This window comes from Martes martes, assembly GCF_963455335.1.
Source record: "Martes martes genome assembly, chromosome: 4".
NCBI classification, from domain to species: Eukaryota; Metazoa; Chordata; class Mammalia; order Carnivora; family Mustelidae; genus Martes; species Martes martes.
This window is the reverse complement of record NC_137891.1, coordinates 177,378,435-177,405,223: the sequence shown is the minus strand read 5'-3', so window position 1 is coordinate 177,405,223 and position 26,789 is coordinate 177,378,435. Positions and strand designations below refer to the sequence as shown.

Below are 26,789 nucleotides of genomic sequence, written 5' to 3'. Positions count from 1 at the left end.
GGCGACCACAAACGCTCCAGCTGTCTCCAGCACCGGACGGTGGTGGTGGTGGGGGGGGGGTCCCACCGGAGGGGCTTCCTGGAATGCCATTCAGGTTAGACAGGGTGGGGGCACCCCGCCAGGGGGTGGGCTGACCACATTGCTGAACACCTGTTTCCCCCGGGATCCCTGAGAGGAGCCATAAGAAGAGGGGTCTGGCCCTGGGCCCTCGGGGCCTGTTGGGTAAACACTCAGCTAAAAAATTAAAGGGAGGGGCGCTTGGGTGGCTCCTGGTTTGGGCTCGGATCATGATCCATGGGTTGTGACATGGAGCCCCCAATCGGGTTCCGCGCTTGAAGATTCTCTCTCTCTGCCCCTGCCCCCATTCACGCTTCCTCTCTCTCAATAAATAGATCTTTAACAATGAGAGGGACAAGTCGAGGGTCCCTGTGGGCGGTACGGAGAGGCCGGCTGTGGGAGTCTTCGCTTGCATCTGTGTCACTGTGGACAAGCTCCCTGGGCTCTCTGAGCCTGTTCTCTTGAGCAGCAGGGATGGCCTGGCCCTCCCTCCCCCGCTGGCTGTGACTGCTGATGACATGAGCATGACATGAGCGGGAAGGGCAGTTGTCCTCGTGTGCTGTGTGGCTTATCCAGCCTCAGCCCTGGGGAAGCGGAGTGAGAAAAGAGGCCTCCAGGTCACCCTGATGGGCGGGTGGGCGCAGCTGCAGGGGGTTGCGAAAGGACGTGGAGGGAGTGTGGCTGGTAGGGAGGTCCCATCCCAGCTGAGATGCCCCTAGGTGGGGCTGGAGTCTGGTCGACCTCTGTGCCCTGAGCCCTGAGCAGTTACTGCCACAGGGGCGGTCTTCTCAGCAGGACTCTGCTGACCGATGGATAAAGAAACACAGTAGGGAAAGAGCTGCTAAGATCAAAGACTCGAGGCTGTGCCTGCATCCGGGTCTCTGCGTTCCATCTGGTAGGTCAGGCTCCTGAGTTCTGGGCGCTGCTCACCTCTCCAGCCTGACTTCTCCCAGCTTCCCAGAGAAACCTGGACTCTGGCTGCCTGCCCTCCCTAGACCGTCCACCTTCCTCCCTCTGGATCTTTGCTATTGCCAGTCCTGGGCTCGGAGGCATCCTGTCTTCCTCCCAGCTTGTCAAGGCTCACCTTTTCTTCCAGGCCTGCCTCCTCCCTGAAGCCATCCCTGCCTTCTGGAAGGAAAGCCTCTCTCCTTTGAACTGCTTAACGTCTAGGTCCATGCGATGTAGTATTTGGTACTTCTTTTTTTTTTTTAATGGTATCTATTCTCGTCCCTAGATTATAGGCATCTTGAGGGCAGCAAGCTTGTCATGAGATGCAGCATAAGAAGGGTTCACAGGAAATGGTTTGGAGTCAGACGCACCAGCGTTAGTATCCCAGGTGGGGCTGTGTGTCATCCCAGATTACTAGCTGTGTGTCCTTGGGCAAGTTGCTAACCTCTCTGGGCTTCTGGCCCATCAGTAAAAATGGAAATTCAACACCTGCTTCCAGGTGTAATAATGCCCACACCTTCCAAGATCGAGAGTGGTCCTGTTCTGGCCAGCACACGGGGCAGGTGCTCCGCAAAGATCAGCTCCCATCCCCACGCTCCACCTTGGAAAGAGGGTTTCTTGTTTTGGAGGTGAGCAGTTGTTCTCTGTCAAACTTCAGGAGAGCGTGGGAGGGCGAACTAAAAACCATGCTTTCCACGGTTGTCTGAGCCTGGGATCCAGGCTCAACCACCGTCCCCGAAGCCTCAATCTCCAGCAACCGCTAAACGACAAAATGTAAAATCACCCAAATGGAAATGCAACTGGAGACTTGTCACCTAATTAGCAGTCTCCCAAACACCTGGCTGCTCGTGACAGCTCGAGAGATCATCGTCTCCCTCTGAGTTTCCAAAGAAGCCCCTGCGCAGGCCTCCCTGATAACAGCGAGGCACCCTGGGAAGATCATTCCCAACCACAACAACGTCCTCGTAGCCATTCCAGACCTTTCCAGAGCGCTCAGCTCCTAAAAAGCGAGGGCGCGCTTGGACAGAGTACGTCAGGGGGAAACGGAGCGTCTGGCTCCTCGTGGAGCAGGCGTCTCCACGCCCCCTCCTGGAAGTAAGAAACCCGCAGTCGTGGCTGGCCCCGACTTTGCTGGGAAGCTAATAGCGAAAATTCCCAGCTCAGTTATAGCAACTGGGTAATAACAGGAGGACAGAGAGTAAGAGGGACAGCGACAAGCCTCGTGGGTGCCGAATGCCGACTACGTGCCAGCCGTTCTGCTGAGTGCTTACGTATATTATCCCCCTTGCCCAGCCTCTGAAGAAAGACCCATTTCACAGGCGAGGAGACTGAGGCACAGGGACTAAGGGCCTGTGCCTGTTTGTGGAGCGAGTGAGCGGCAGAGCTGGAATTCGGATCCAGGCCAGGCTGCGGGGTCCGAGCTCCTTCTGCCCCAGGCCCTGCTCCCCTGTGTCTGAGTTTCCCGACCAGCTCAGGCCTCTACTCACACGAACATCCTTTCCACTCCGGATGTTTACATTTATCCGTAAGTTGTTGGATAAATGCTGCACACAGCACTGGAGGCTATCTGCCCTGAGAAGCCCTGCAAGTCCTTTGAGGAAGGAGATGGGGCTTTGCAAAGTTTAGTAGATGGGCATTCGAGAAAATGAGCGAACAAAAGATGGAAGAAGTAAACAATAATGAAGACTATTCTAGAGACCGGAAAGGTCAGAGTTCACGAGGGGACATCCTGTGCTGGGACGGCAGGGACAGGGGCTCCAAATCTCAGACCCTTCATTAAAATGTCAAGGACGGGACACACTGACTCACAGGGGAGAACGTTTTTCTCTTCTGCTGTAAAACAGGCCAGGCCAGGTTCTACAAGAAGGCAGCTTGCCAGTGCTGGCTAAGTAGGCCTGATGATCATGGGCGTCTTAGCTACAAGGAAAAACCCCAACAGTTTCCGTTCCAGAATGCTGTGAACTGAGATGGTTAATTAATATGTAAATCAGTGGGACTTGAGGTGTTTTCTTCCCTGGTTGGAATCCACCTAATCCCCATGGGAGCGTGTCTGCTTTCACTGCAGAACGTCTGGGTTCTTCCACGCCTATCAACCGGGGCTCACACAGAGCACCTACTTACACAAAATTCTGAGTGAGGGGAGGCCCGGGAGGGAAGGAAACTGACAACGGCCATGAGAGGTGGGATCTGTCCATGAGACTGGGGGTGGGGGGCATTTACCAGCGCTGACCATGGCCAGGAAAAGGAACACTCTTTGAGACCATCCCCTCCCTAGCTCTGTGCTTACCACGGAAATTCTGGCAGATAATCTGTTTCCCCAGGAGCCTGGGCAGTGAGCACGGACATCTGCTCCATTTGCTGTCATCAGAGGGTGACAATTATTGGTGACCTAATGAATCAGCATTCAGTTCCCAGTACTGTGTCTTGTGAGTTTGTTTGATGGGACTCTGATCAGCTCTGGGTGCAAAAGAGATAGAATCAGGTTTCTGAAAATCCCAGAAGCAGACCTGGGGATGTGCGGGCCGCCCAGGTGCTGTAGGGCTTGGGGCGCTCTGTTGCTGTGCCAGTGGTCCCCCTGGACAGCATTTGAATGTGAGCAGCCTCAGCAGATACCCTGGACAGAGCCTGCCATCCCCCAGGCCACAAGCCATTGATGCTCAGATGAAACAGACCCGTTCCTGAATTCCTAACCATGCTGAGTAGTAAGCCTCCTGTCACTGGAAGCAATTAAGCAGAGGCTGGTAGACACCTCTGACGGATGAGGCCAAAGGGGTCCTGTATGCATGGAGGTCTGAACCAGAGGATTCCGAGTAACCCCTCGGAACCCGGATAGAGGAGTCTGTACTTCCCGGGGTTCACGGGATGGGAGGAGGCACTGAGGCCCTTGCTGACCGACCCCAAGGATATCGTAAAATTCTCCTGGATCACCAAACTGATTAGACTGAGTGGTGAGTGGCCGTTCCAATGTTGTAATACTTTCAACACGCAAACCACCTCCTGTATCATAGCCAGTGATCAAGCATTTCCTACGTGTCAGGCTGGTGCAAGGCACCTACTATGTGCTGTTTTCTTTATCCTCATGGTATCTCCACGAGGTGGGTATCATTAGGCCTATTTTACTCGAGAGGAAGGCTTGAAGAAATTCTGTAGCCTGCACAGGGTCACAAGGTTAGTAGTGGAACCAGGATTTGAGCCCAGAGTTCTCTGACCCTGAGCCCATGATTTTAACCCTGGTGCATTAAGAACTGTGACCTCTGGGTAGTTATTGGAAGATTCTTCTACAACTTCTCATAGAGCTAACCCCCTTTTTTCTTCAAAGATTTTATTTATTTATTTGACAGAGAGAGACAGCAGGAGCGGGAACACAAGCTGGGGGAGTAGGAGAGGGAGAAGCAGGCTTCCCTCCGAACAGGGAGCCCGATGTGGGCCTCAATCCAGGACCCTGGGATCATGACCTGACCCGAAAGCAGACGCCTAACAACTGAGCCACCCAGGCATCCTAGAGTTAACCCTCTAACATTATGGTTAGGAGGAAGAAGCACGTCTACAAATGGCTAGACGGGGTGGTAGGAAAGACACCAGGGAGAGAGGCTGATTTCTAGAGGTAGGTGGGCTCATCTAGTAGGTGCTGGGGGCTGGGGGCGTGGGCTGACGGTGGAGCAGAGAGGCCAGCCCCAGAGGCCAGGCAAGACAAGCCCACCAATCCTTCCCTTCTTCCTACAACCGTGACAACTCAGGTACCCCGTGTGAGTAAATGTGTTTCAGCCGGTGGCAACGGCCAAAGTCAAGGGTGTCTGCACCCCCAAGAGAATGCAAGCACCTTTCCAAGGGAGTCAGCGGCCTAATCTGCAGCCAAGCCTGGCCGAAAGACCCCGTTAGTTTAGACGAAAACAGCAAATGGATCCCATGTTCTGATGAATCATTCCTGTTCTGGGAGCCGCCATCGGAAGATGATCCTGTCTTACGGCAAGCTCAGACCAGTGTGTGTTACAGCCTTGGAGAGAGCCACCTGGATGAGCAAACGGAGAAGGGACAAAGGCATTCTTGTGTACTGAGGTCCTCTGCGTGGGAAGCACTGTGTTGTCACATCTGCTACATGGAAAGGCCAGCAGAGCGCTAGAGTTGAAGCCCACGCCCACCATATGTACATGATCGCACCTCTGCCCTGGCCCAGGTCCCGTCCCAGGGGCTGGTGACACAGGGGAGAAGGGAATGCTGGAGTCCCTGCCTTCAACCTCTTCACAGACAGAACAGGAGTGTCAATACCTAGACCTTAGCACTGTCTGTACATTAAGCAAAGTGCTTAGCTCCGTGCCTGGTCCGTGGTAAGTGTTCGATAAACAGAAGTTACCAAAGCCCAGAACCAGCCCGAGAGGCGTCAGTATCCCTATTTACCAACTAGGCCGAAGCTCAGAGGTGGGGTGACTTGCTTGCGGAGCCCCCAGAGAGTTAACAGAGTAGCGGAGCCTGGATTTGAACTCTGGTTTCTACACTCCAGATCCTGGATTTGAACTCGGTTTCCACACTCCAGATCCCGGATTTGAACTCGGTTTCTACACTCCAGATCCCGGATTTGAACTCGGTTTCTACACTCCAGATCCTGGATTTGAACTCGGTTTCTACACTCCAGATCCAGTGTTCCTTGATGTCATCTGGCTTGGCGGCCACAGTCCCTTGCATCTTGAAGATACAGGAAAAGCAATCCAGTGGCACCAGCTTACAGATGGAGCAGGGACTGGGGGGCGGCCAGGACCCACTTAATGAATGCACCCCAGGGCCCGGAGTGCAGCACGCCCGGCCGCCTTTTATCTGTGGAATGAATACGCCAACAGGAGGGCTGGCGCATCTCAGATGTCTTGCTGACTATGTGGACAGGGCCACGGGGCAGGGACAATATGTAATGTCTCTAATTAATTCCCCTCAAATCCTTTTGGAACGAAGAGAATAAATGCGTCAATGAACTGAAACGGAACCGATTTTTTGGTTCACGCGGCCATTTCCCGGCTCAGCCTGCTACCATGAGTCAGCCTGAGCTGGGCTCGCTTTCCAACTACTTAATTCTTGAAAGCTTTTAGAGCAAACACATAGAGAAATGAGCAATCCGTTACGATCGGGGGCCCAGAGCCTCTCAGCAAGTGCTTGGATGGTGGCTCTTCCTGGCACCAGGTGCTGCTCCCCCACCCCTGCCACCTGCTGACGCCAGAAATACCCTTGGTTGGCGGGTCTGTCACTCCCCGAGCCCATTCATCCCGTCGGCTGGCAGACGGGCCATTGGAAGGCGCCGTTCGTCTCTGGGAATTCTGGCTCTATGCATTTCCTGCCCAAGGGCACAAACGTTTGTTGGCAGGTGCACATTCTGTCTCAGTTGGGAGTGGGTAGGATCATGGCGTGGGGTGTGCACCTGCTGGGTGGTCTGGAAGCAGAGGGGCCCGGGTGCCCTGGGTCACTGGGAGGCGGGGCCAGGTTGCGCGGGGCTGTGTGCTGTCCTCTGCAGGCAGCGCTCATGGTGAATGTCATGGCTGCATTCCTGGGCTTCCATGAATCAACTACTAACCCATACCGGCACCTGCTATAGGCCAAGTCCTGGGAAAGAGCTGAACCCAACAGGCAGGTCCTCCGTGAGGCTGACCACCCTCCTGCGGGTCGGGGAGGGAGACCTGCAGGCTGTCCAAGCAGAATGGCCCCCACGGAGGGCCTGGGTACTGGGCAGGAACCCCAGCTCGGCCACCTCCCCGGCTCTGCCTTTGGGCAAATCCCTTCAGCTCTCTGGGTCTCTGCCTCCTTCTCCGCCATTCTGGAAAACGGGACAAGGACTGCCCGTCTCGTGATGCTGTCGTGAGGCTCGGTGAATAACACTGCTCCACGAGGGCCTAAGCACCACGTCCCACCCTGTCACGGCCAACACCCCACATGGAAGCAAGCCCATGCTGTGTCCGTGTCCTCTGAGAGAAAGCAACAACAAGAGGGTCACCACGTCAGTGCTTGTTCCTAAAGCGTGTGTGTGTGCGTGTGTGTGTGCATGTGTGTGGACGTGTGTGTGTGTTCGGCATGGCCTTTTCAAGTTTGACTACTTTACACCTTTCTGCAAGAAACACCCATTTTCTTTCTTTTTTCTTTTTCTTTTTTTTTTTTTTTTAAGATTTGTTTACTTATTTGAGAGAGAGAGAGAGTGCATGGGTGGGGAGGGGCAGAGGGAGAATCCCAAGGAGACTCCCACTGTGTGTGGAACCCAATGCGGGGCTCGATCCCATAACCCCGAAATCACAACCTGAGCCGAAATCAAGAGTCGGATGCTTAACCGACTGAGCCACCCAGGCGCCCCCCAAAATACGTTTTCCTTTCTAATTGCTCCAGAGACTTCCTTCCACGAGGATATTGTGTGCACAATCTTGAAATGATGCTGTTTTTTATCCATGCTCCAAGCAACATCTTCTTTTCCTTAGAATATAAGTGTTTTATCTTATGTGGATAAGACTACTAAAAGCCGTTTGTTGAACTCCTCAGAACAACACAGTGTTTAAACCACTTGTCAAGGGGGGTTTGAGAGCTGCCACATCTTCAAAAGGTTGTGTCTGAGCTCGTGTGGGGTTGGGGGCCTTGGGGTTGGGAGAAGGCCGAGAACCTTCTGGGCGACAAGACAGGGACCCAGCCCAGGAGGCTCTGACCAAGCAGATAGGAGTTACCCTGAACTTGCAGTTTTCTTTCTCGGGCACGGGGCAGCTCTGCGGGAAGGACAGCTGATGGGGGTCTAAGGCCAAAACATCCTAATGGACGCACCTGGAAATATCACTTGGCCTCACACGGAACCTTTGCTGCAAAAGGGAGATAATTATCCTGACCTTAGGTTGTTGTAAGGATCGGTGGCCAAAGTCATGAGTCAGAGCATGGGCCAGCCGCGGTGGACGCGAGTTCCCGCTGTATCATTACCAGCCCTGTAGCCTAGGCTAGGTGCTTTATCTCTGTAAGCCTCCATTCCTTCATCTGTAAAATGGGGATAGGTAGACTCTCACAGGATTATCGTGTGGATCGAATAAAATATGGTGTGCACTGTATTTAGCTGTGCCTGGCGCATCGTAGTGCCCATTGTCAGCTGGTGAGAGGACCAGGAGGAGGAGGACAGGTCTGGGGGTGGGAGAGGGGGCTGGATTCTTGTGTTTCCTTCTGTTTCCTAAGCCCAGTGCTAATGGGAGCCCGTGGTCTCCCCTAAGGGCAGGACACTCAGGTTAAGGATGTCAGCCCCCACCAGGTGGCTGCCCTAGAAGCTGGTAGCACAGGACAGTAAGAACACCCCATACCGAGCTGTGTGCTCGTATGTGCTCGTATGTGTGCTAGGTGCTTTCCAGATGACTGACGCACGTCATTGCCGACCCTGCAAGACCCCAGCTCATGTCTCAGACAGCGGGTTATTTCCGAAGATCGGAATCTAAGCTCCTTGCCGGGAGGGGCTGTCTTGGCTTACTCACTGCGGCCTCCCCAGGGCCCTGCACAGTGCCCAGCACACACCAGGTGCTGAATGCGTAGGAGCTGATGGGGTGAATTTTATTTAGAGGACTGCCGCATGGCAGGTGTGAGCTGAGCTGTGAAAGGGGCAGAGAGAGTCTGATGCAGACTCCGTGCTGAGTGCGGAGCCCGATGTGGGGTTCCATCTCACGACCCTGAGATCACGGCCTGCGCCAAAATCACAAGTCAAAGGCTTCACTGACTGCGTGCCCAGAGACACTCCCATTTCCCCCCGTGTTTCATATACATCAGGGCAATGGAGACGGCTCAGGTGACGGGCAGAGTGCTGGGTCAGGGACTCCAAGCGGACACTCTAACTCCAGAGCCCACCGCTCACAGCTCCTAACCAGGCAGCTTCGCGGTGGGGAAGGGCTGAGCCGCCCGTCACCGGGTGGCTGCCCAGCCCTGTGTCTTGTCCCCTCCTTCCTGCTGTGCCCTGTCTGCTGGGTGGGGGGACCGGATGGCCGGCTGTGGAGTCCCGGGGGCCAGTGGCTTGCCGCATTGCTAGTAAGCGGGTGCGTGCAGCTGGGCTCTGCAGGCTTCCCTGGAGGGCGTCCATGTAAACATACACGGGTGTGAGCAGGTGTGCATTTTTGTGAGCACGTGTGTGTCCGTGTTTCTATTTGTTTTACTGTCTGGTGTGGGTTAAACAAGTGTGGCCACAAGGCGCTGCTCGAGTCCCGCCTGCGCCCTCGGCCTGCCCCGCCCCCCAACCCCAAATGTCGGGGAGTCACAGTCCTGGGATTCAGGACCTCTCGGCTCCCCTCCGCAGGTGGGTGTTTCGTTTTCCGCTTCCCATTTCTGGGCACCATCAGGAGTTCCCTCACTTACTCTCCGAAAGAGAAAGGGAAATGGGGGATGGGAGTGCTTAGAAACGGCTCTGAGGCCCAGCTTTGGAGAGGTCGCCCCCCCCACCATGGAGTCTCTGAGAAGGCCAAGGGCGTGAAGCGGCTACACACCCTGGGCCTGGGAGGGGCCATCTGGCCTAGACTGCCAGGCCACTGAGGTGTGCACAGCTGCTGCTCCGCTGGGAATAAGCCGGGGCTAACTAAGGGACAGACCCCTGGAGTATCCACGACCAAGGTCAAGGAAGAGGGTTACCAGAGCCCTCTTGCCTCCTGTCCAGATACAGGGTGGGATGGGACATTACTAACAGGGGGGACAAGATCAGAACAATCAAGAATAAAGACTTTCTCAGGGGTGCCTGGGTGGCTCAGTCAGTTAAGCCTCTGCCTTTGGTTCAGGTCACGATGCAGGGGTGCTGGGATGGAGCCCAGCGTGTCTCGGGCTCCCTGCTCAGCAGGGAGTCTGCTTCTCCTTCTTCCTCTGTCCCTATTAAATGTAAATGAGCTATGCTACCAACATAAAAAGGCCTCCCCTTTTCCTGCAAAAACTTACAAGCGTCTGTGCTCGGCACGAAGCTGAGCAGGACATGGTTCCTCCCTGCAAGGAGCTTTGAGAGTGGGGGAGGCTGACAGGCGGACCCCCGCCCCTGATGCGCAGTGGGGCTCATTCCTCCACTTGGTTCACTCTCACGGGTCCATCGAGTACCTAGTACATGCGGGCAGGTGACAGGCTCAGGGAGCAGGGATGAGAAAGAGAAGCAGCACCCCGGCGCCCGTCTGTGTTGCGGTTCCTGGCTGGGGCGCATGCCACAGCTGCCCAGCGGTGATAGACCCCTTCGGCGGGGAGCCCCGGCATATCGGTTTTGGGAAAAGAATTGCTAAGGAAGTTCTGCTGTGCACTCCAAGGTTACAGTTAGTGGGCCGGCGGTTCTTGACAGTGACGCCAGTGCTGGAAAAGATGCTCAGGCAAGAGCGGAACGGTGGCTTGGAGAGACGGTCTGGCACTGGGGTAGAGATCACACAGCTCCTAGCCGGACTGCCTGCTCTGCTACCTGCCAGCCGTGTGATTTGGGCAAGTTACCTACCGGCCATACTTCAGTTTGCTCATCTGTACAATGGGCACGACACCAGCATCAACCCGATGGGGCTGCTGGAGAGGGTTATGGGAGATGACGGGGTGAAGAGGGTCAGACTGCACGTGCGACACACAGGCTCCTCGGCACAGACCCTTCACGGTACCTGCTCAGCTACTCATTTCTTCCGTGATTCAGAGGCTGAGCATCTAACCAGTCAGGTCCAGCTGCTTAGCCCAGCATTCAAGACCTTATACCAGGCTCCTGTCCTAACCATCTCCTGCTGTCCCACCTCAGTCTCCTTTCAAGGCTAAAAAAATGCCTTGAAAGGAATCCCTCCTTTGCTGTGCCAACCTGACTCTCTGCAATGCCCTTCCTTCTAGCCCCACTGGATGACCCCTGTCCACCGTTCAAGGTCAAGTTCCTCTGCAAAGTACAGCAGAGGGGTTGAGAGTGAGGCTTCTGGAGCCAGGTGCCCTGGGGTCGAAGCTTGTCTCCAGCACTTGGGATTTGTGTAGCTTACCCTGGAGGCCTATGTTTTCTTGTTCCCGAAGCATGGAGTATGGCTACCTCCCAGGGTCGCTATTGGACTGAATGAGATCCTGCACGTAAGTGCTTTCTGTGTGGCGGGGCGCACAGTGGGTCTGCACGCAGCGCATGCGCCCATCACGTGCTTGAGTCCCTGCCCCAAATCAAGTTCCTCCATCTTCCTGAGCACTCAGTGTGTGTCAGGCACAGACGGGGATGGGGGGTTGGGAGGTGGGGGGGGTGGAGGGAGGCTCAGACAGACCCTATCCACCTGGAGTTCCTGGTCTCATGTAGGGGTGGGGAAATGGACACAGAATGACAAGCTCCTTTATCTACACCGCACTCACTAACGTTCCCTGTGCAGAATAGATCTTTTGATCAGAGTTCAGAAGCAGAAACACTCCGAGTGTCCCCAGATCACAGCATCTCCTCCACATACATCATCTCATTGTCTCCCGAGTAGCCTTCAAGGTAACGGGTATCGAGCTCCATATTCAGATGAGCACTCTGGGGTTCAGAGAGGTTAAGTGATTTGTCCAAGGTCCCACAGCTGGTCAGCAAAGAAGCTGGGACCCAAATCTAGGTCTGCCTAATACAGAAGCCCCAGTTCTTATGGGCAGGCCATGAAGACGCGGGGGACGGAGCAGCGAGCAGGAAGGAAGTGGCCTTGGGAACCAGCCCCCAAAAGGCTGAGGTGCAGGGACATCTCAGTGTCTCAGCCCCTCCTGCCACCGAGGGGCCAATTGCCTCCCTCCAGGCAGTTCCCTGCCTCACACGCAGCTGATGGGTGACCTCACTTCTGACTATCACAGCCAAATGGACGATAGTAATTAATTCAATCTGTTCAGCAAGGAAATTGAAGACTTGGCTTATATTACTGATCTGACATTAACATGTAACTTATGCTAATTGGGGCCACAGACATGCCTTTCTCCTCTGAACTGAGAATGCGTCCTAAAGAAGACCATGTCCCTCCAGCTAATGAGGAGCCTGGCAGGTGGTAAGCTGCTTGGGTTGAGGGAGAGATGGCAAGGGACGAGCAAGATGATGTCAGCACAGAGGATGACAATTCTTCCAGAACTCCCAGGGAGAAGCAGATTCAGAGAAGTTGGGGGTAGTCTGCAGCCAGCCCTGGACCGGTAGGGGCCCCCGCAGCCTGAGTGAGATGCTAGAGGACATGTTCACCAGGACCCAGCGTGGGGCTGGGTGCCTGACCTCCATGTTCTCCAGCCTTTGCCACTGCCCGCAGGCGACATTAGCCTCTTGCTGCAGATGTATGGACGTCCAAGGAGGCTGTGTCCTTCCCCAGCCCCAGCGACCCAGCCGAGCAGAGTCAGGACTCAGATTCACGTCTCCGTGGGCTGCAAAGCCAAGTTTTCCTCTACCCTGGCACAGAGTCTGGATTGCCCTTTGGCAATTTGCTCCTCTCCCCACCATGGTGGGTAGAACATGCTGCCCCACCCCGACTATCCAGGGCTTGGCCATCGCTTTCTTTGGCCAACAGAATGTGCAGAAGATTAAAAATTGCCAAAAACACTGCCACTCCTCGCATCCGGGGAAAGCATTTCCCCTCTGGCCCCTTGAATCTGGTCTGGCCTGTGACTTGTTCTGACCCACAGCATGTGGCGGAAGTGATACGTTCTGGAACCTGGCCTTCCGAGGTCTTGCCCCGTTCACTCCTGCCTTCTTGAAACGCTGTCCAGAGAGAACCCATGAGGACATCACGTGAGCCTGCTGGAGGATTCACGGTCTGCCGGGAAGGACTGAGGCATTCTGGGGACCCCCAGCCAGCGGCCAGGCAGTGAAGGAGGCCGGCTCCCATGTTCCAAGCATTCCAGCTCTGGCTGCAACCATGCCAGCGAGCCTAGGCGCGAGGAGGAGAGGAACTTCCTAGTCAACCCACAGGACTATAAGAAATACCCAGTTATTTGTGTTTTAAGCCACTAAGTTTGGAGAGGTTGTCTGCAGCAATGAACAGCTGATGCAGAATGGTGGTAAAGACGGCAACGACCAGAGGTCTAGAATGTGCACGTGCGGTTTGCCTTGGCTCTGGCCCTCGAGTGCTCTGCCCTGAGAGGAACATGCCCTGGGGGGCTGCTGCCCCTTCCGCTCCACCGTGACAGACGCACATGGGGCAGATGTGAGCGCAGCCTGCAGCCTGGGGCCAAGCCTGTCCCCACGGCCAGAAAGAGAGCCTGTTCTAGAACAAGCAAACCACAGCAGATCCTGGAACATGGCAAGGGTGTGGTGTAACCCTGTGAGTTTGGGGGTTAGCTTGTTACCCAGCATCACCCCGGCAGAAGCTGACCAGTACACCCATCCTGCCTCTCTCTAACCCACACATTTTTAGCAAGTGTCCTGTGTCCTGCATGAGAAATGGCAGCCCCCTAATTTTCCCAAGAGATTCTGACAGCCCCGTTATTATTTGCACAAAGTTGTAGGAGCAGAACATGACATGATGTTGGGGACGTCAGTGGTGCGGCTGTGGTTCCAACAAAGGCCTTTCCTGCAGGGGGTCAAAGAGCTGAAGGCGGGGAGACACGTGGGCCTCCAGGGGGTTCCTCCCAGCTGGCCAGAAGGTCCCAGGCGGATTATCTGTACTAGGAAGAGCTGCAAAGGCAGGGAATTGATGACTTTTTGACTTGCTCTGCTCTGGTGATGTCTAGTTAGGGGAAGAAGTTACAGAGAATGTATGATGTTCTCTATGCTGGAAGTGGAAAGTCACCGGTACCAGAGCCCCAGATTCAGCCCTGCTTCCTCGGTGGTTTCTGCCTGACCTCTGACCCCAGCCTGAATTTTCCTGGTGCAGACAGCTCCAAGTTGACTCCCCAAGCCCTTCTGGATGGTGGTCCGAGGTTACCCAAAGCTACTGGAAATAGGACAGAGGCGTCTCCCCATTGCTTAGTGATGCAGACAAAACCAAGTGACAAGGGGGCTGTTGAAAGCTACGAGGGAGTGGGGTGCGGTGCGGGGGGTCCTCCAAAATGACAGAAGATGAAGCCTCTTCTGCAGGGCTCACCCACAGGGGCTTGGCCCTTCCATGGTCAATGCCAAGGACAGCACACCTGCCTTACTTGTGTGACCAGGAAAATAGCTCTGGTCTCCAGTCCAAGGTGGGGAGACATTTTAGCAAAACAGAAAGAACAGGAATGAAGCAGGCCCCTTAGCCCCAGGGTCTGTCTCATGCCCTCTGGGGATGCCAAGGCTGAAGATAACACCAGTCAGGCCGGTCTGGCTCCCTCAGATCCAGCCAACTGCGAACATTCCCGCCCCTCCTCACTTGCTGGCAATGGGTCAGCAGTTGGGTCACACGCTCAGGGGGAGTGGCCTGGGGCCATCTTCAGGGCTGCCCTCAGGCTGGCAGCGGCTCTGAGAGCAAAAGCTGCAAACAGACATTCCGGAGCGCAGTTTGGTCAACAAGGGAGGGCTTTATAAGGTGTGAAAATGCTCTGTGTGGGGTCCCTGGAAGCAAGCACGCAGGCCGGGTATTATAACTCCATTTTATGAGTGGGGAAGCCAAGGCCCAGAGAGGCGTTCCCAGAAAATCCCCAGGGAGACCGCCGGGTGAACCCCTCTCTGCCGCCCACACTCTGCTCCCAGGCCGGGGTCATTACCAGCTCCTTCTCTTGCCTCAGGGGCCTGCTGCTGCTGTGCTCCACCAGGAGAGGGATGAGTCTGGGTTCCCGCAGACTGTGGGCCATTCCAAGAGCCCCGAGCTCTACACCTCCCTCCCCCAGCTGTCCCCCGCTGACAGACCTGCCTGAAACTCGTGCTTCATCCTGGGACCCCTCCCACCCAAGGTCCAGAGCAACGGCACTCAAGCTTCCCACTGTCCCAGCACTCAAAGTGTGTCATTGGACAGCATGAACACACACCCAGAGGTGGTCTAGTGGCTGGAATGATGGCTTCCCCAGAAGGCACATCCACCCGGAACCTGTGGATGAGAACTTCTTAGGAAACTGTATCTTCAGATGTAACTGAATTATGCAAATGTTAAAAGGTAAGGACCCTGAGATGAGATCATGCTGGCTTTGGTGGGGCGGGGGGAGAGTGGGGGTGGCTAAACCCAACGACACTGTCCTTACAAGAGAAGAGAAAACAGGAAGGAGAAGATGACAGGAGGACAGAGGCAGAGAACAGAGGGAGGCTTCTACAAGCCAAGGAGGGCCAGGGACTGCCAGCCACACCCAGGAGCTGGAAGAGACAAGGAAGGATCGTCCCCTAGAACCATCAGAGGGAATGTGGTCTTGCCGACACCTCTCCGTTTCAGACTTCTCATCTAACTCTCTTCCCTCCCACTCAAGCACGCACGTGACAACACCAAGGCCAACGTCATTATTATAGGACCATAAAATCATTACTCTAAGACCATTATTACAGGACCAGCCCCTCAAATTTACGTACAGAAAAAAATAAAACCAATTGCCAAATGATTTAACAGTTTTGCCTATTTTCAAACTACTTTTAACTTCTTCCTAGTATCACCAAGAACTGGGAACACCTTCACAAGGCTCGTGATCCCTAGCCTGGAACCTTCTGCCTGGGGATGAACTCGGGAGGGGTTTTCATCTGCGACAATAAGCCAGACTTACCCTTCTCCTGAGCCATCTCTTGCAGACAGAAGTAGATGACCCTGGCTCCCAGGCTGAAGCCAATCAAGGTGACAGGTCTCCGGCCCTGTGGGAGACAGGACACAGGTGTCGGGGGGGGGGGGAGAACACTTGCCAGTTCACGTGAGGATGTCTTGTACCCTCCTCAGTGCTTGCCTCACGATTAATGAATCACGCCTCTGCTACCCCCAACCCCGATGGTCCCGGAGCTCTGATGTCTTAATCGGGACAGACAGGGCCCTCATTCCTGCAAGAATCCACCTGCTGCTGGAACCGCCCCCTCCTGGGCTAACAGGCAGCCTCTGGCTGGGTTAATTCCCTTTCATCTCGAACCATTACCCAGCCACTGTCCGTCTCTTCCTCCCCAGGGGACAGGACGCATCTATCGGGTGGCAGACGACGACCGTGAAGTGGGACGCCAGGGAGAGGAGGCGGAAGGTTCCCCAGGCTGTGACGATGGGTACATGGGCAGGGACAAGTGGGGGAAAACTGGTCTGTTTCCAGAGGGGAACACGGGACTGAAATATTGGCTTTACATAAGAGAAGGTAGTAAGATAGACACAGAGAGGGATTTTCTAGCTAAAGAGCTTGTAGGAAAGGCGACTGCTAAGAGGAAGAAAGTTATGGGGGATATCGGTGCCAGTTCTACATGGAAGGAGGGGACAGGAGCAGAGGAGCTCCAGAGGTCTGGTCTGGTCCCACCAGTCTCTTCCTTTTCTTTGGTTTTGTGCCAATACGTGTATATCAACCTTCCCCCTGCGCCACCGCCCCACCCCCCGCCGCCATCTACGAGGACAGGAAACCCTTGATCAAAGAGTAGCCAATTCTGCCAGAACCGTGGCAATGGCTGCTCATCACCCCCCAACACCTGCTCACCCCTCAAAGTCCCTGCTAACAGAACTCCTGAGTTTTGCTGGTGCATAGCCCTCCAGCTGGGGACAAAGTCCCTCCGACTCCCTTATAGCTAGGGAGGCCCAAGGATGAGAAGCGAAGCAACAGTGTGACTTCCATGCCCCTCACTCCACTTTCCTGCCTCTGACTCTCTGGGATGGGGAGGTCGTGCCAGCAGATCTGTCTCGGACCAAAAGAGAGATTGAATGCAGAGGACACGTGGCCCTGACATTGAAGGAGTCGGGGCTCCTGTACTGCAAGGCCGTCCACGTGGGAGGCAGAGTCACAGCCCGCCGAGGATGGCCCCATCCGCATCCCGGGGCCCCGTGAGTGCTGTCTTAGAGGACAGAGAGGGAGGCAGGAGGGTCAGAGTGAGAGAGGTGACTTGCTGGCAGAAGCAAGAGACAGAGAAGCAGATTTGCAGATGCTGCACTGCGGGCTCGGAGCTGGAGGAAGGGCGCAACTGGCCAAAGAAGGTCGGTGGCCTTTGGCAGCTGGAAAAGGCCGGGCTGTGGGTGCTCCCTGGAGCCGCTGTCAGGGACCCGACGCTGCAGACCCACCGGAGACTCCTGAGCTCAGAGCTGTAAGATAATACACGTGGGTTGTTCTAAGCCCGTGGTCATGCGTCATGGCAGCGAGAAGAAAGGAAGACACACGCGTCGTCCTGCAGGCTGACAGCCGGCTGTTCCACGGGAGACAAACGCCCGCCTTGTTGAAGCCAATACCACTCTGGTCTTTGCCTTACAGCCAAACCTGGCGCAGGACCGCTCCGTTTCTTCTCGCAAAGACACAGCAACCGGAGGGAGGGTCTATTCCTCAGTTTACCCACCGCGGCAGAAGCTGCTCGTTGTCCCTCAGTGTCCATCCTCCTCTTTTCCTGTAGCTGGACGTCAGCTAGGTTCACGGACACACAGAAGACAGACGACCTTTCCCTGCTTGTGCACCTGTAGGGGTGGTCCTAGGACCAGGGTCTGGCCGATGAGACGTCAGTGGAAATGCTACCAACCAGGCCTTTGCCCTTTCTTCTTGGGCCCTTCCTTTCCCCTGCTGGCTGGGGCTGAGGCTGACATCTGGGACCACGAGGTTAAGACTACGGATAGCAGAGCAACACGCCAGAAGGCAAGTGGGTCTCTTCACCACGGCAAGCGCTCCCGTGTAAGACGGCCTCCGTCAGCTTTTCCTTGAGAAATGGACTTCCGCCTGCTGGAAGCCACTGTTGCGGTTCCAATAATCCTAACCTCACAGTCATCTCTGAAATGCTTCTCCGAACTTTGGTCTCCATTTACTCAAGTTCATCTCGAAGGGGACAGTTTCATTTCCCTGGTAAGTACTGGATTCAGATTTGGATGTTTTCTAATTTAAGATTTATTTATTTATTTTAGAGAGAGAGAGCGAGCGAGCATTAGAGCACCAGGGGGTGTGGAGCCGAGGAAGAGGGAGAGAGAGTCCTCAAGTAGATGCCCAGCTGAGTGCACAGCCTGACGGGCTGACCCTGGGACCCTGAGATCATGACATGAGCTGAGACGAAGAGCCGGACGCTTAAGTGACTGAGCCACCCAGGTGCCCCTAAATTTAAAAGTCTGATAATTATTTATCTTCCTGACCATCGTACATGGTATTTGACTGAAGATCCGCTCAGATGCCCGCAGGAAGGAGCACCGGGCCTTGTCCATGCCCGCAGATGTCCGCTTTTCAGTGCTTACCTAACCACCTGCTAGAAATGCACAATCTCAGATTCTCCTCTCACTGGTTCTTCCTGGGATACTTCTGGGACTTGAACTAAGGGGCAGTGAAGACCGTCCACCCCCGCAAAGCCACTAGACTATCTCCAAGTGGCTTTTCTCTAGGGCTGACGTCTGTGCACAGGTCAGCTCGCTCACTTCCCTTCTTGCCCCTGCCCCATGCCCCATAGCCAGTCCCAGGTACCTGCTGCCGGGAGAGTAGGATGTGGGCCAGGTGCTTGCCAACCTCTGCTGACCGGTGGAGACATACACCCCAGGGGTTGTCGATGACGTTGGCCACAGCGAGGAGTGAGGCTGGCCAGGTCAGGGCAGCCACGATGCCTGGGGAGGTGGGATATCAGTGAAGAAAGCAGTGAGGGGAGGCCTTTCCAGGGAAGTGATGGGCTGGTTAATGGAGGCCCAAGTGAACGCATGCAGAACCTTGAACTTGGAACCTGTAAGTTTCCTAAGGGCTGCCAAACTGCTAAGTAGCAACGAAGCAAATTGCAGCTTGTGCGGGATTCCTGGACTAGATTCCCTCTGTTCAAGCCTCTGTCATGATTGGGATTCCAAAGATGGCCTGGATTTGTCACTCCACCCTGTGTCCTCCCACTTTGTGCTACGCTCTGCAGTGCCCAGCCCCTGCCGTGCCAGCCACACAAGGCTCCGCCGTGGGACCTGCTTTGGCCAGCGAGACCTCAGTCGATGTGAGACTTGAGATGGTTTTGGGCAGCCTCTTGTGTGCTTCTACAGCCGGTGTGGGCTAGCCGGCTGACCCCAGGGGAGGGTGACAGACGTGTGGCGCAGAGCCGAGTTGCCCTTGTTGCCCCCGACAAGGCCAGCCTAGATCACTGGCTGGTCGGCTGATCCACAGCCGCATAAGCAGGTCCTGCTAAGATCAGTCAAATGAAGCCTCACGACTTCTCTGCTGTTGTGAGAAATGACTGCTATCGTAAGCTACCGGGTTTGGGGGTTGCTTGTTATGCAGCAATAGCTACCTGCTTCGCTGTGTGATGATGTGGTTGGCTGTTTGCCTGCCCCCTCCCCACAGAGACCACAAACTTCACAGACAGGAATGCAGCCTCGACTTCTCTGTATTCCTAAAGCCCGGCACAGTGCCCGGCTCACTGGGAGCCTCGGGTGTGCACAGATTCGGCAGCAGTGGGCACGCTGCTGGCAGTGGGGCAGGGTGGGGGGCTTACCGGACAACACCGTGTACTTCAGGGCCTCCTGGGCCACCATGTTGGCAAGACCGCTGAGGATGGTCTCCAGGGCATTGCCGAGCTCCATCAGGTATTTGGCCTCCCAGGCCAGGCAGTACTGTTCGCGGCTGCGGGCCAGGGCCGCCCACGGGGCGCTGAAGGTGCCTAGGGGAGAACACAGGTAGGTGGGGGTCTCTCCTGTCTGCGGCAGAGGGTGCCCCAGTCCAGCTTCCCAGACAGCCAGTGACAGCGGACCACGTGCCCTGGTGGGGAGACAGAGGCCCACCCCTGCTGAGGAGTGGCAGCTGTTTGTGAAGCAGATGGAGCACTGGGCGGAGCAGAGCGCCACGCCGGGAGTCAGCAGGCTGGGGTTCGGGTCCCAGCTCTGCGTTCATTAGTAGCGGGGTGACCCTGCACACCACTGTCCCACCCTGAGCCTTGCTGTGCTTATCTGCGCAGTGGGGAGATGAACATGGAGCTCCCTTGACAGCAGTCGTCGGAATGAAGTGTTGGAAGTTGTGTGTGTGAAGTGCTACTGCTTCTCACCCTGCAGTCCTTCTGGCATCAGGTGCTGAGGGTGGATGATAGGAATGCGCACTGCACCAAACAGCTGGCTCTGGGAATCAGCGGGAAGTCATTCTACAAACTCAGGCTGGGAGATGGTCTGGAAGTTTGGGGCAGAGGCACCCAAGCCCAGCTCTGCCAAGACCTCACTGGGTCACCCAATGCCCCCGAGCTTCAGCGTTCTCACTTAGGGACTAGAAATGGGGGATGAGGACAGCATCACTACAGTGACTAACGTCAGACAGAAGTCCAACCCCGACTGTGTCACCTCCCCGGCATGATACCGAGGCCCTTGGTGAGCTGGCCCCTGCCTCCTCCTTCCCAGCCCCATCGCTCCCCAATTTCTCACTTATACTCTGCCCCCCAGAAACACACTGCATCTTCTCATAGCCTCTGAAACAGGGTGCCACTACTGGCCCCGCTTTGTAGCTGAGGAAACTGAGCCACGTAGCCCCCCGTCGGCAGGGGCAGGGACGTACACACATCACAGTCACTCTATTCTGTGAGCACAACAAGGGGGCACAGCAGGACGCCGAATCTGGACCTCCCCTGCCACGTGCCTTCCTGCCTGTTGGCATCACAGCGTGCAATCACATGGTCTGTTTGCCACGGACCAGGCTCCCGAAGCCCAGGGATGGGACATGTAATAAACACTCATCAAAATATGATCACGAGTGAACACCTGGCACCCCCTTCCCGAGGCTTCGGGTTCTGGACATTAGCTCCCTGCCCGACTCAAAGGCCCCATCCGTACCGGAGGGTGCCGGGCCAACACAAGCACCACCCTGGGGCCGCCCCCCACTCCCCGCAGGGACCCAGCCACGGCTCTGCAACAACTCAGGGTGGAAAGCAGGGGCTGGGGTGTCGGGGGAGAGTAAGGGTGAGGGTGTGTCCTGGCCCGGCAGCTCCCTGGTTACTTGGCTCTCGGCCAGGCATGCCCCCTCAGGTCCTCATCTGTAAGAATGGAACGATAACATCTGACTTCGGAGTATCGTGGGGATCACATGAGAGGTTGCATGCACTGCGTTGTATAAACTGTAGAGCACTGTATCGCCCGAGGCCCCGAACAGGGGCCATCGAGCCAGACAGAGTGGTGGTGAGTCCTGCCCCAGTCCCTGGCTAAGTCCTTATGAACCTCAGTTTCCTTATCTGTAAAACGGGGGCAACCAGGATGCCCACCTCCCCGGCCCGGAGCAAGGGACTCAGTGAGCAAGGCTCCTGAGATGCTTGGAGTAGTGCCTGGTTAACGCAAAGCTGTTGTCATTATTGTGCACAATCCTGTTTAACCGGGGAGTGGGCTGCCGAGAATCCAACTGTTCCTATCACGCAGAGCAAGTGTGTGATGTCACGGTGGCTTCTCTCTCAGCAGAGAGGGGAAAAGGTGCCGTATCTCCCTCCTGAACTTAATCTAGTTTGCTCTGGTTTTTACCGCCCCCCCCACACACCCCCCCCCCCCCCCCCGGCCTCCACTTGCCCAGAAGGCAGGCCCCACCAGCCTGCCGGAGGAAAACGTCGAAGTCAGTTTCCTCCCGCGCGACACTGAATCTGGGCTTTGACCTGGGGCCAAGGGAGCAAATGAGGGGGGTAAAACAAGGAGAAGGACTTTGCTTTCCAGATTGGTCAGAATCGCAAATCCCTCAGCTTAGATGCTTGCTCTTGCTCCTTCCCTCCTGTGTCAGTCCTGCCTGCAGCGTGGTGGCGCGGAAAGGAGTGAAGATAGACACCCATGAACTTTGGGTCGGAGTCATGGGTTCGAATCCTCCATCTCCCTGACCTCCCGCAACCCCACTGGGCTTCCTCTTCTGCTAGATCAGGACAGAAACAGCCCCCATCTTGGTGGGGGGTGCGGTGGATGTGAGGATTGGGTGATACGACACATATTGAGTCCCCATTGCGTGGGTGAGATGCCTGACTCGCGGTAGGCACGGACTAGGTGCTCAGTCCACATTAGAGGCCTACTGTGTGGGGACGGGGACTGGCGGTCCCATGCCAATAAGGCTTTGGCACCTGGTCATGCCTCTATACAAAGCCTGGACATTTTCTTGCTTGCTTTCTTCTGTGTTGTTTAGAAGAGCTGTGGCTTCTACCCTTAGATCCCAGAGATCCGGAAATTCAGGAGGCTGTTAGCATGTGTCTGGCTGGGGTGTTCTGGATTCCCTGGCCCACCCTGCTTGCTCTCTCTCTCTCTCTCAGTGATGAACTGTTTGCTGAGCCTCACACTGGGCACTTGCAACAGGGAGCCAGGCAGTGGGTGGACCGCGGTCTTATTCCTTGATGCCACCCCGGTGAGAACTGCCTCGAAACGCACATTCAAATGAGAGGCGCAAAGGGGACGCGTGTTAGTGGAATGTCCACGAGAAACCGGGTGCCTTTCATGTGTTAGCTTGTTTAATTTAAACGGTGCAAGCATCTCGAGAGGCAAGGATCATTTGTTCTACTTTACAAATGAAGCACCTGAGGCACAGAGAGGTTAAGTAATTTGTTTGAGATCACACGGTCAAGATGTACTGATCTCTCACCTACTTCAAGTCCTTTCAACTTTAAGCAACATGCTGAAAGTCCTTTGGTCTCTCCCACTTTCTCTGAGGATAAATTCAAGCTCCTTGTCACACCTTACATGCTCCAGCATGATCTGACCCTGTCAACACCCCTGCCTTCTAGCCCCCCATTATGGCCATCCTGTGCTTCTTTTGCACCCCTGGGCCTTGGTACACGCTGCTTCTTTGCTTGGTTTATACTTCTTGCTCCTTCTTTACCCAGTTAACTCCCGGTCGTTAGCCTAAATGTTACTTTCTCCAGGTACCTCATTCCCTCATTCCCCAGAAACACTCTGTTGGTTCCTGTACTGTGCCATCCATAAACCTTCCATGGAATTATTGCTCCATTTTCTGTCTTCTGTCTTGGACCACGTGTCCCAGGGGAGCCGAGGCCATGACGGTGCTCTCATCACTGAATCCCTAGGCTCAATGTCTGGCATGTGCTGTGTATGATATTCTAGAAACACTGCTCGGTGGCTAAATTAATAGGTAAGTGGGTGGGTGAATGAATGGTGAATGGAGGGATGGGTAGATGGATGGTTGGGTGGAGATGTAGAGATGGATGCATGCATCAACGAGTGAATGAGTGGGTGGATGGGTGGCTGAATGGACAGGTAGTTGGATGATAGGTAATGGATGGATGGGTGCACAGATGGATGGATATGCAGACGAGTGGGTGGATAGATGAATGAGTGGATAGGTGAGTGGGTGGATGGTGATGGATGGGTAGATGGAAGGGTGGATTGATGGTTGGGTGGGTGGATGGATAGTTGGATGGATGATGGATGACAGGTATGGGGATGGACTGGTGGACAGGTGGATGGGTAGGTGGATGGATGGCTGATGGGTGGGTGTGTGGATGATGGATGGATGGATGGATGAGTGGATGCGTGGACAGACTGATGGAGAGGTGAAAGGTGGATGGGTATGGGATGAAGTCATCTCACCTTGAGCCTCAGTTTCCTCCTCTGCAAAACTGGGTCCCTCTCCCACCCCTCCAGAGGTATACATAGGCAAGAGCCTAGGCCAGGGTTTGGCCCATAACAGCAGTCCCAGCTCGGTCAACACTTCCCCTACCATCCCCCCACCTCTGCTCTGCCCCGGTCCTCACGGTATTTGCCGGACGCCAGCCATCCTGTGATGGCAATGGTGATATGCAGCTGCCTGCCTTCCGTTAGAGGCAGAAACGTGAACTCTTCAATGGCCCCGACACGCTTCTTCATCTTGTATCCTAAAGACCCAGACACAAGAATGAGGGTGGAGATGACCAGGGACAACAGGAGTGTTAGTCAGAGTGACTCTCCGTGCTCACACACTCACAGTGAGTGCCAACTGTGTGCCTTCTCCCTCGACAAAATGTCTCATTTTTAAAGTCATTTAAGTTAGGTGCCTTTATTGTCCCCAGTTACAGCCAAGGCTAAGAGGCTTCCGAAGGCCGGCTGGCTCCTGGCGGCAGAGCTGGGGTTGGAACTCACTGCTCCATCCTGACTCCATTGGTTCTAGATCTTTTCTTCCCACGAACATCATGGGAGTAACACATTCCTCTCAAAAAAGTGGGTCAAAGTGACCATGATTCTCCATGTGGGGAGGGATGGACCCCACCTGGGGAGTGGAACAGGGATCTGTGTGTGGGACTGGGAGGCTGCTGGTCTATGATTTAGACCCCCCCATTTACCAGTATCGCCCCCTGTGCCCCCCCCCCCAATAATACTGGTAAATGCAGGAAGCCTGCAGCCAGTTCCCGCAGGGCTGGGACCCAGCATGAAAAGAGCTGTGTTTTCCTCTGTCCCCTGGGGAGCCATGATGGGTGAGAATCTGGGCCTGTCTGTGAGAGTCTCCCCCACCCCCCCCACCCCCCGCTGGCCCAACACTCCTCTGCAACCTTACCTGTCAGGCCAGCTCCAGCCGCCCCGAACAGCGAGGTCATGACGGCGATGCCCGCCACCGAGCCCAGAGCCGCTGCCCCAGCACTGCCAATGATGGTGGCAGCGCCAGCGGCCACGAGGGGGGCAGCCAGACCCCCGGTCACGCCTGCGAGGAGAGCAGTCCATGGTAGGTAAAGGGGGGAAGATGCGGCCTACCCGGTTCTCCCCTCATTGGCCGCCCACCGCCTTCCATGGATGCTTCTACGAACGTGAATGAACGCACTTCTGCTGACGGAGCACCTGGTGAGCGCCTCGGCCACCTCCCAGCTGACCCCCCTACCCTCTCCTCGCTAGCTTCGAGCCTGGCGTGTATTCTGCACCGAGCCTGGCGTGTATTCTGCACCGCCCCGGCGCATGCGCCCCCCACACCCCGGCCAACCTGGGCGGTCCTTACCGATCACGGTCCCGCCCCCGACCGTTGCCAGGCCAATCAGGAGATAGTGCTTCCATTTCCTCCGGTTTTCTTTCTTCTTCCGGGATGCCTCAGCCGTTCTGGGGGGAAAGAGATCGGTCTTTAGAGTTGGCGGTGCCTGGCACCCCCTGAGACCACCCCGCCTCACCGAGCCCCCAAACTAGGATCAAGGCCGGGGACGCTGCCATGCAGAGCGGGGTACCAGAGTCACCCTGGGCCCATCGATGGTTTAAAAGGCTGGAAAGTTTCTAAAACCCAGCTGGGAAAACCCAGTGTGTGGGATGTGCTACTTACCTAATGGGTCCGTCCTAACAGGGTTGCAATTTGAATAATAAAAAGACAAAAATAACAGTAATAATAGCAAAAGCAGCACAAAAAATATCTTGGAACAGATGGACCCAGACCAAGTACAAATATGATCACAGACTCCATTGCCCCTGTCTGCCCTTCCCTTCCCTGCTCCCTACCCTCTGATCCCGTCTCCCGCTGTAAATGTCCGCCATTGGAGACCTTGGCCTCGGGGCACTAGCTAGAACCGGCCAGATTTGACCTTTAAAAGCTATAAAATCGAGCAGAAGGGAAGCATTTGGGGTGAACAGGGACAGGTGAGGCAGAGGATGGCGGCCGCGAGCGCGTAGAGAGTCACCAAGCCCAGCCCCGGTGTCAGGTGGGCAGCCCCCTCACTGTGGGGCAATCAGGAGCACGATGGGGGACCCAGGGCAGGTCGGTGCCGTCCTCACGAGAGCGAACTCTGAGCTGAAGTTGGAGTTTGGACAACTCAGTGTGTAGCATGACAGTGTGACGATCAAGAGGGAAAATGGTTAATATTTAGTGAGGAATACCTTCTCGCTGGCCGCCCTGCTTTGCACTTCACATGGCTTCTCTTACCCAGGAAGCAGTTTTATTATTGTGCTCAAATGACAGACCAGTTAAGGGACAGCAGCAGCCACCTCCTGAGGGGTTGTGGGTGTGGAGGAAGAGAATGTCCGTCAAGCGTTTAACACGACGGCACTCGGCAAGGGGTGACCAAAACGGCGGGTGTTATTATCATGCAACTACGTGGGTTTCCCTGAGCCTCAACTTCCTCTTCTGTAAAATGGGACTAACAACAGGTAGCAAGTCAGGTGGCAGGTTGTGAAGATGAAACCCGTTCTTTCTTCATCCATCCAGCCAACAGCCTGTCACGGAGGGCGGGCTTCGTGCTGGTCATTCTGCATGTCATGTATCTGGGAGCAGAACCACACGGCCCTTGACCAAGACTTGTTTCTTGCCCATCTCGTTCCTCCTGAACTGCACGTTGTATGGAGAAGTAGCTCATCCATCGAAGAGGAGTGGGAGTTGAGTTGAGCATTCAGGAGCTGCGATGCCGTTTGGTTCTCTGCCGGCTTACTTCTACGAATTCTCTTCCTACGCACCCCCTCCCGGGCGTGGAGTACGGCCCTTCGCAGCTCCTTCACTGAAGGGAAGGGGAAACTCAACATAAACATCCCCACGCACGCCACAATTCATGCTATCGGATATGGGATGAGGCTGAACTGTGTGCATCGAGCCTAGAAGGCAGGATGGTGACAGGGCATGGGTTCTGACGTCAGGACTGACCCTGTGAACTTGACCTTGACCCCTGCTGTGTGGTACTGGAACACCATCCACCTGGTTTGGCTATCCCTCCCTGTACTAGTCCTCCCTGCATAAGCCTTACACACCTCTGCCCTTGGAAATGAGGGGCCCTATGACCCACTGTCACCAAAGGTCGCTGGAAGGGGTGTGTGTCATTTCTGGAGCAATCTCGAAGCGTCACTGCAGGGTTCTGATGAGCCTCCTGCTCTGCCAGGAACCAGCAACATTTCAGATAGGGATCACTCTGTCCCCCTGGGACCCGGGACCAAGACAGTGCAGTGGGGACTAAGGCCACCGCCAGTCTGCAACGGACACATACTGTGAACAAGAAATGCTCCTTCGTCGCGTAAACCGCTGAG

General features: G+C 55.4%; 1 protein-coding gene across 2 annotated transcripts in view; it reads right to left on the bottom strand.

Moving 5' to 3' along the window:
* TMCO4 (transmembrane and coiled-coil domains 4) overlaps positions 1-26,789 on the bottom strand; it is an 86,556-nt gene that overhangs the window by 22,371 nt on the left and 37,396 nt on the right. For both annotated transcript variants that reach the window (XM_080802052.1, XM_080802053.1), the window contains 6 exons: positions 24,796-24,893; positions 24,364-24,507; positions 23,588-23,707; positions 19,376-19,540; positions 18,379-18,515; positions 15,544-15,628 (listed from right to left, as the gene is read on the bottom strand). In XM_080802052.1, coding sequence (XP_080658178.1) covers positions 15,544-15,628; positions 18,379-18,515; positions 19,376-19,540; positions 23,588-23,707; positions 24,364-24,507; positions 24,796-24,893 — 749 coding nt within the window. The remainder of the gene's footprint in view (positions 1-15,543; positions 15,629-18,378; positions 18,516-19,375; positions 19,541-23,587; positions 23,708-24,363; positions 24,508-24,795; positions 24,894-26,789) is intronic.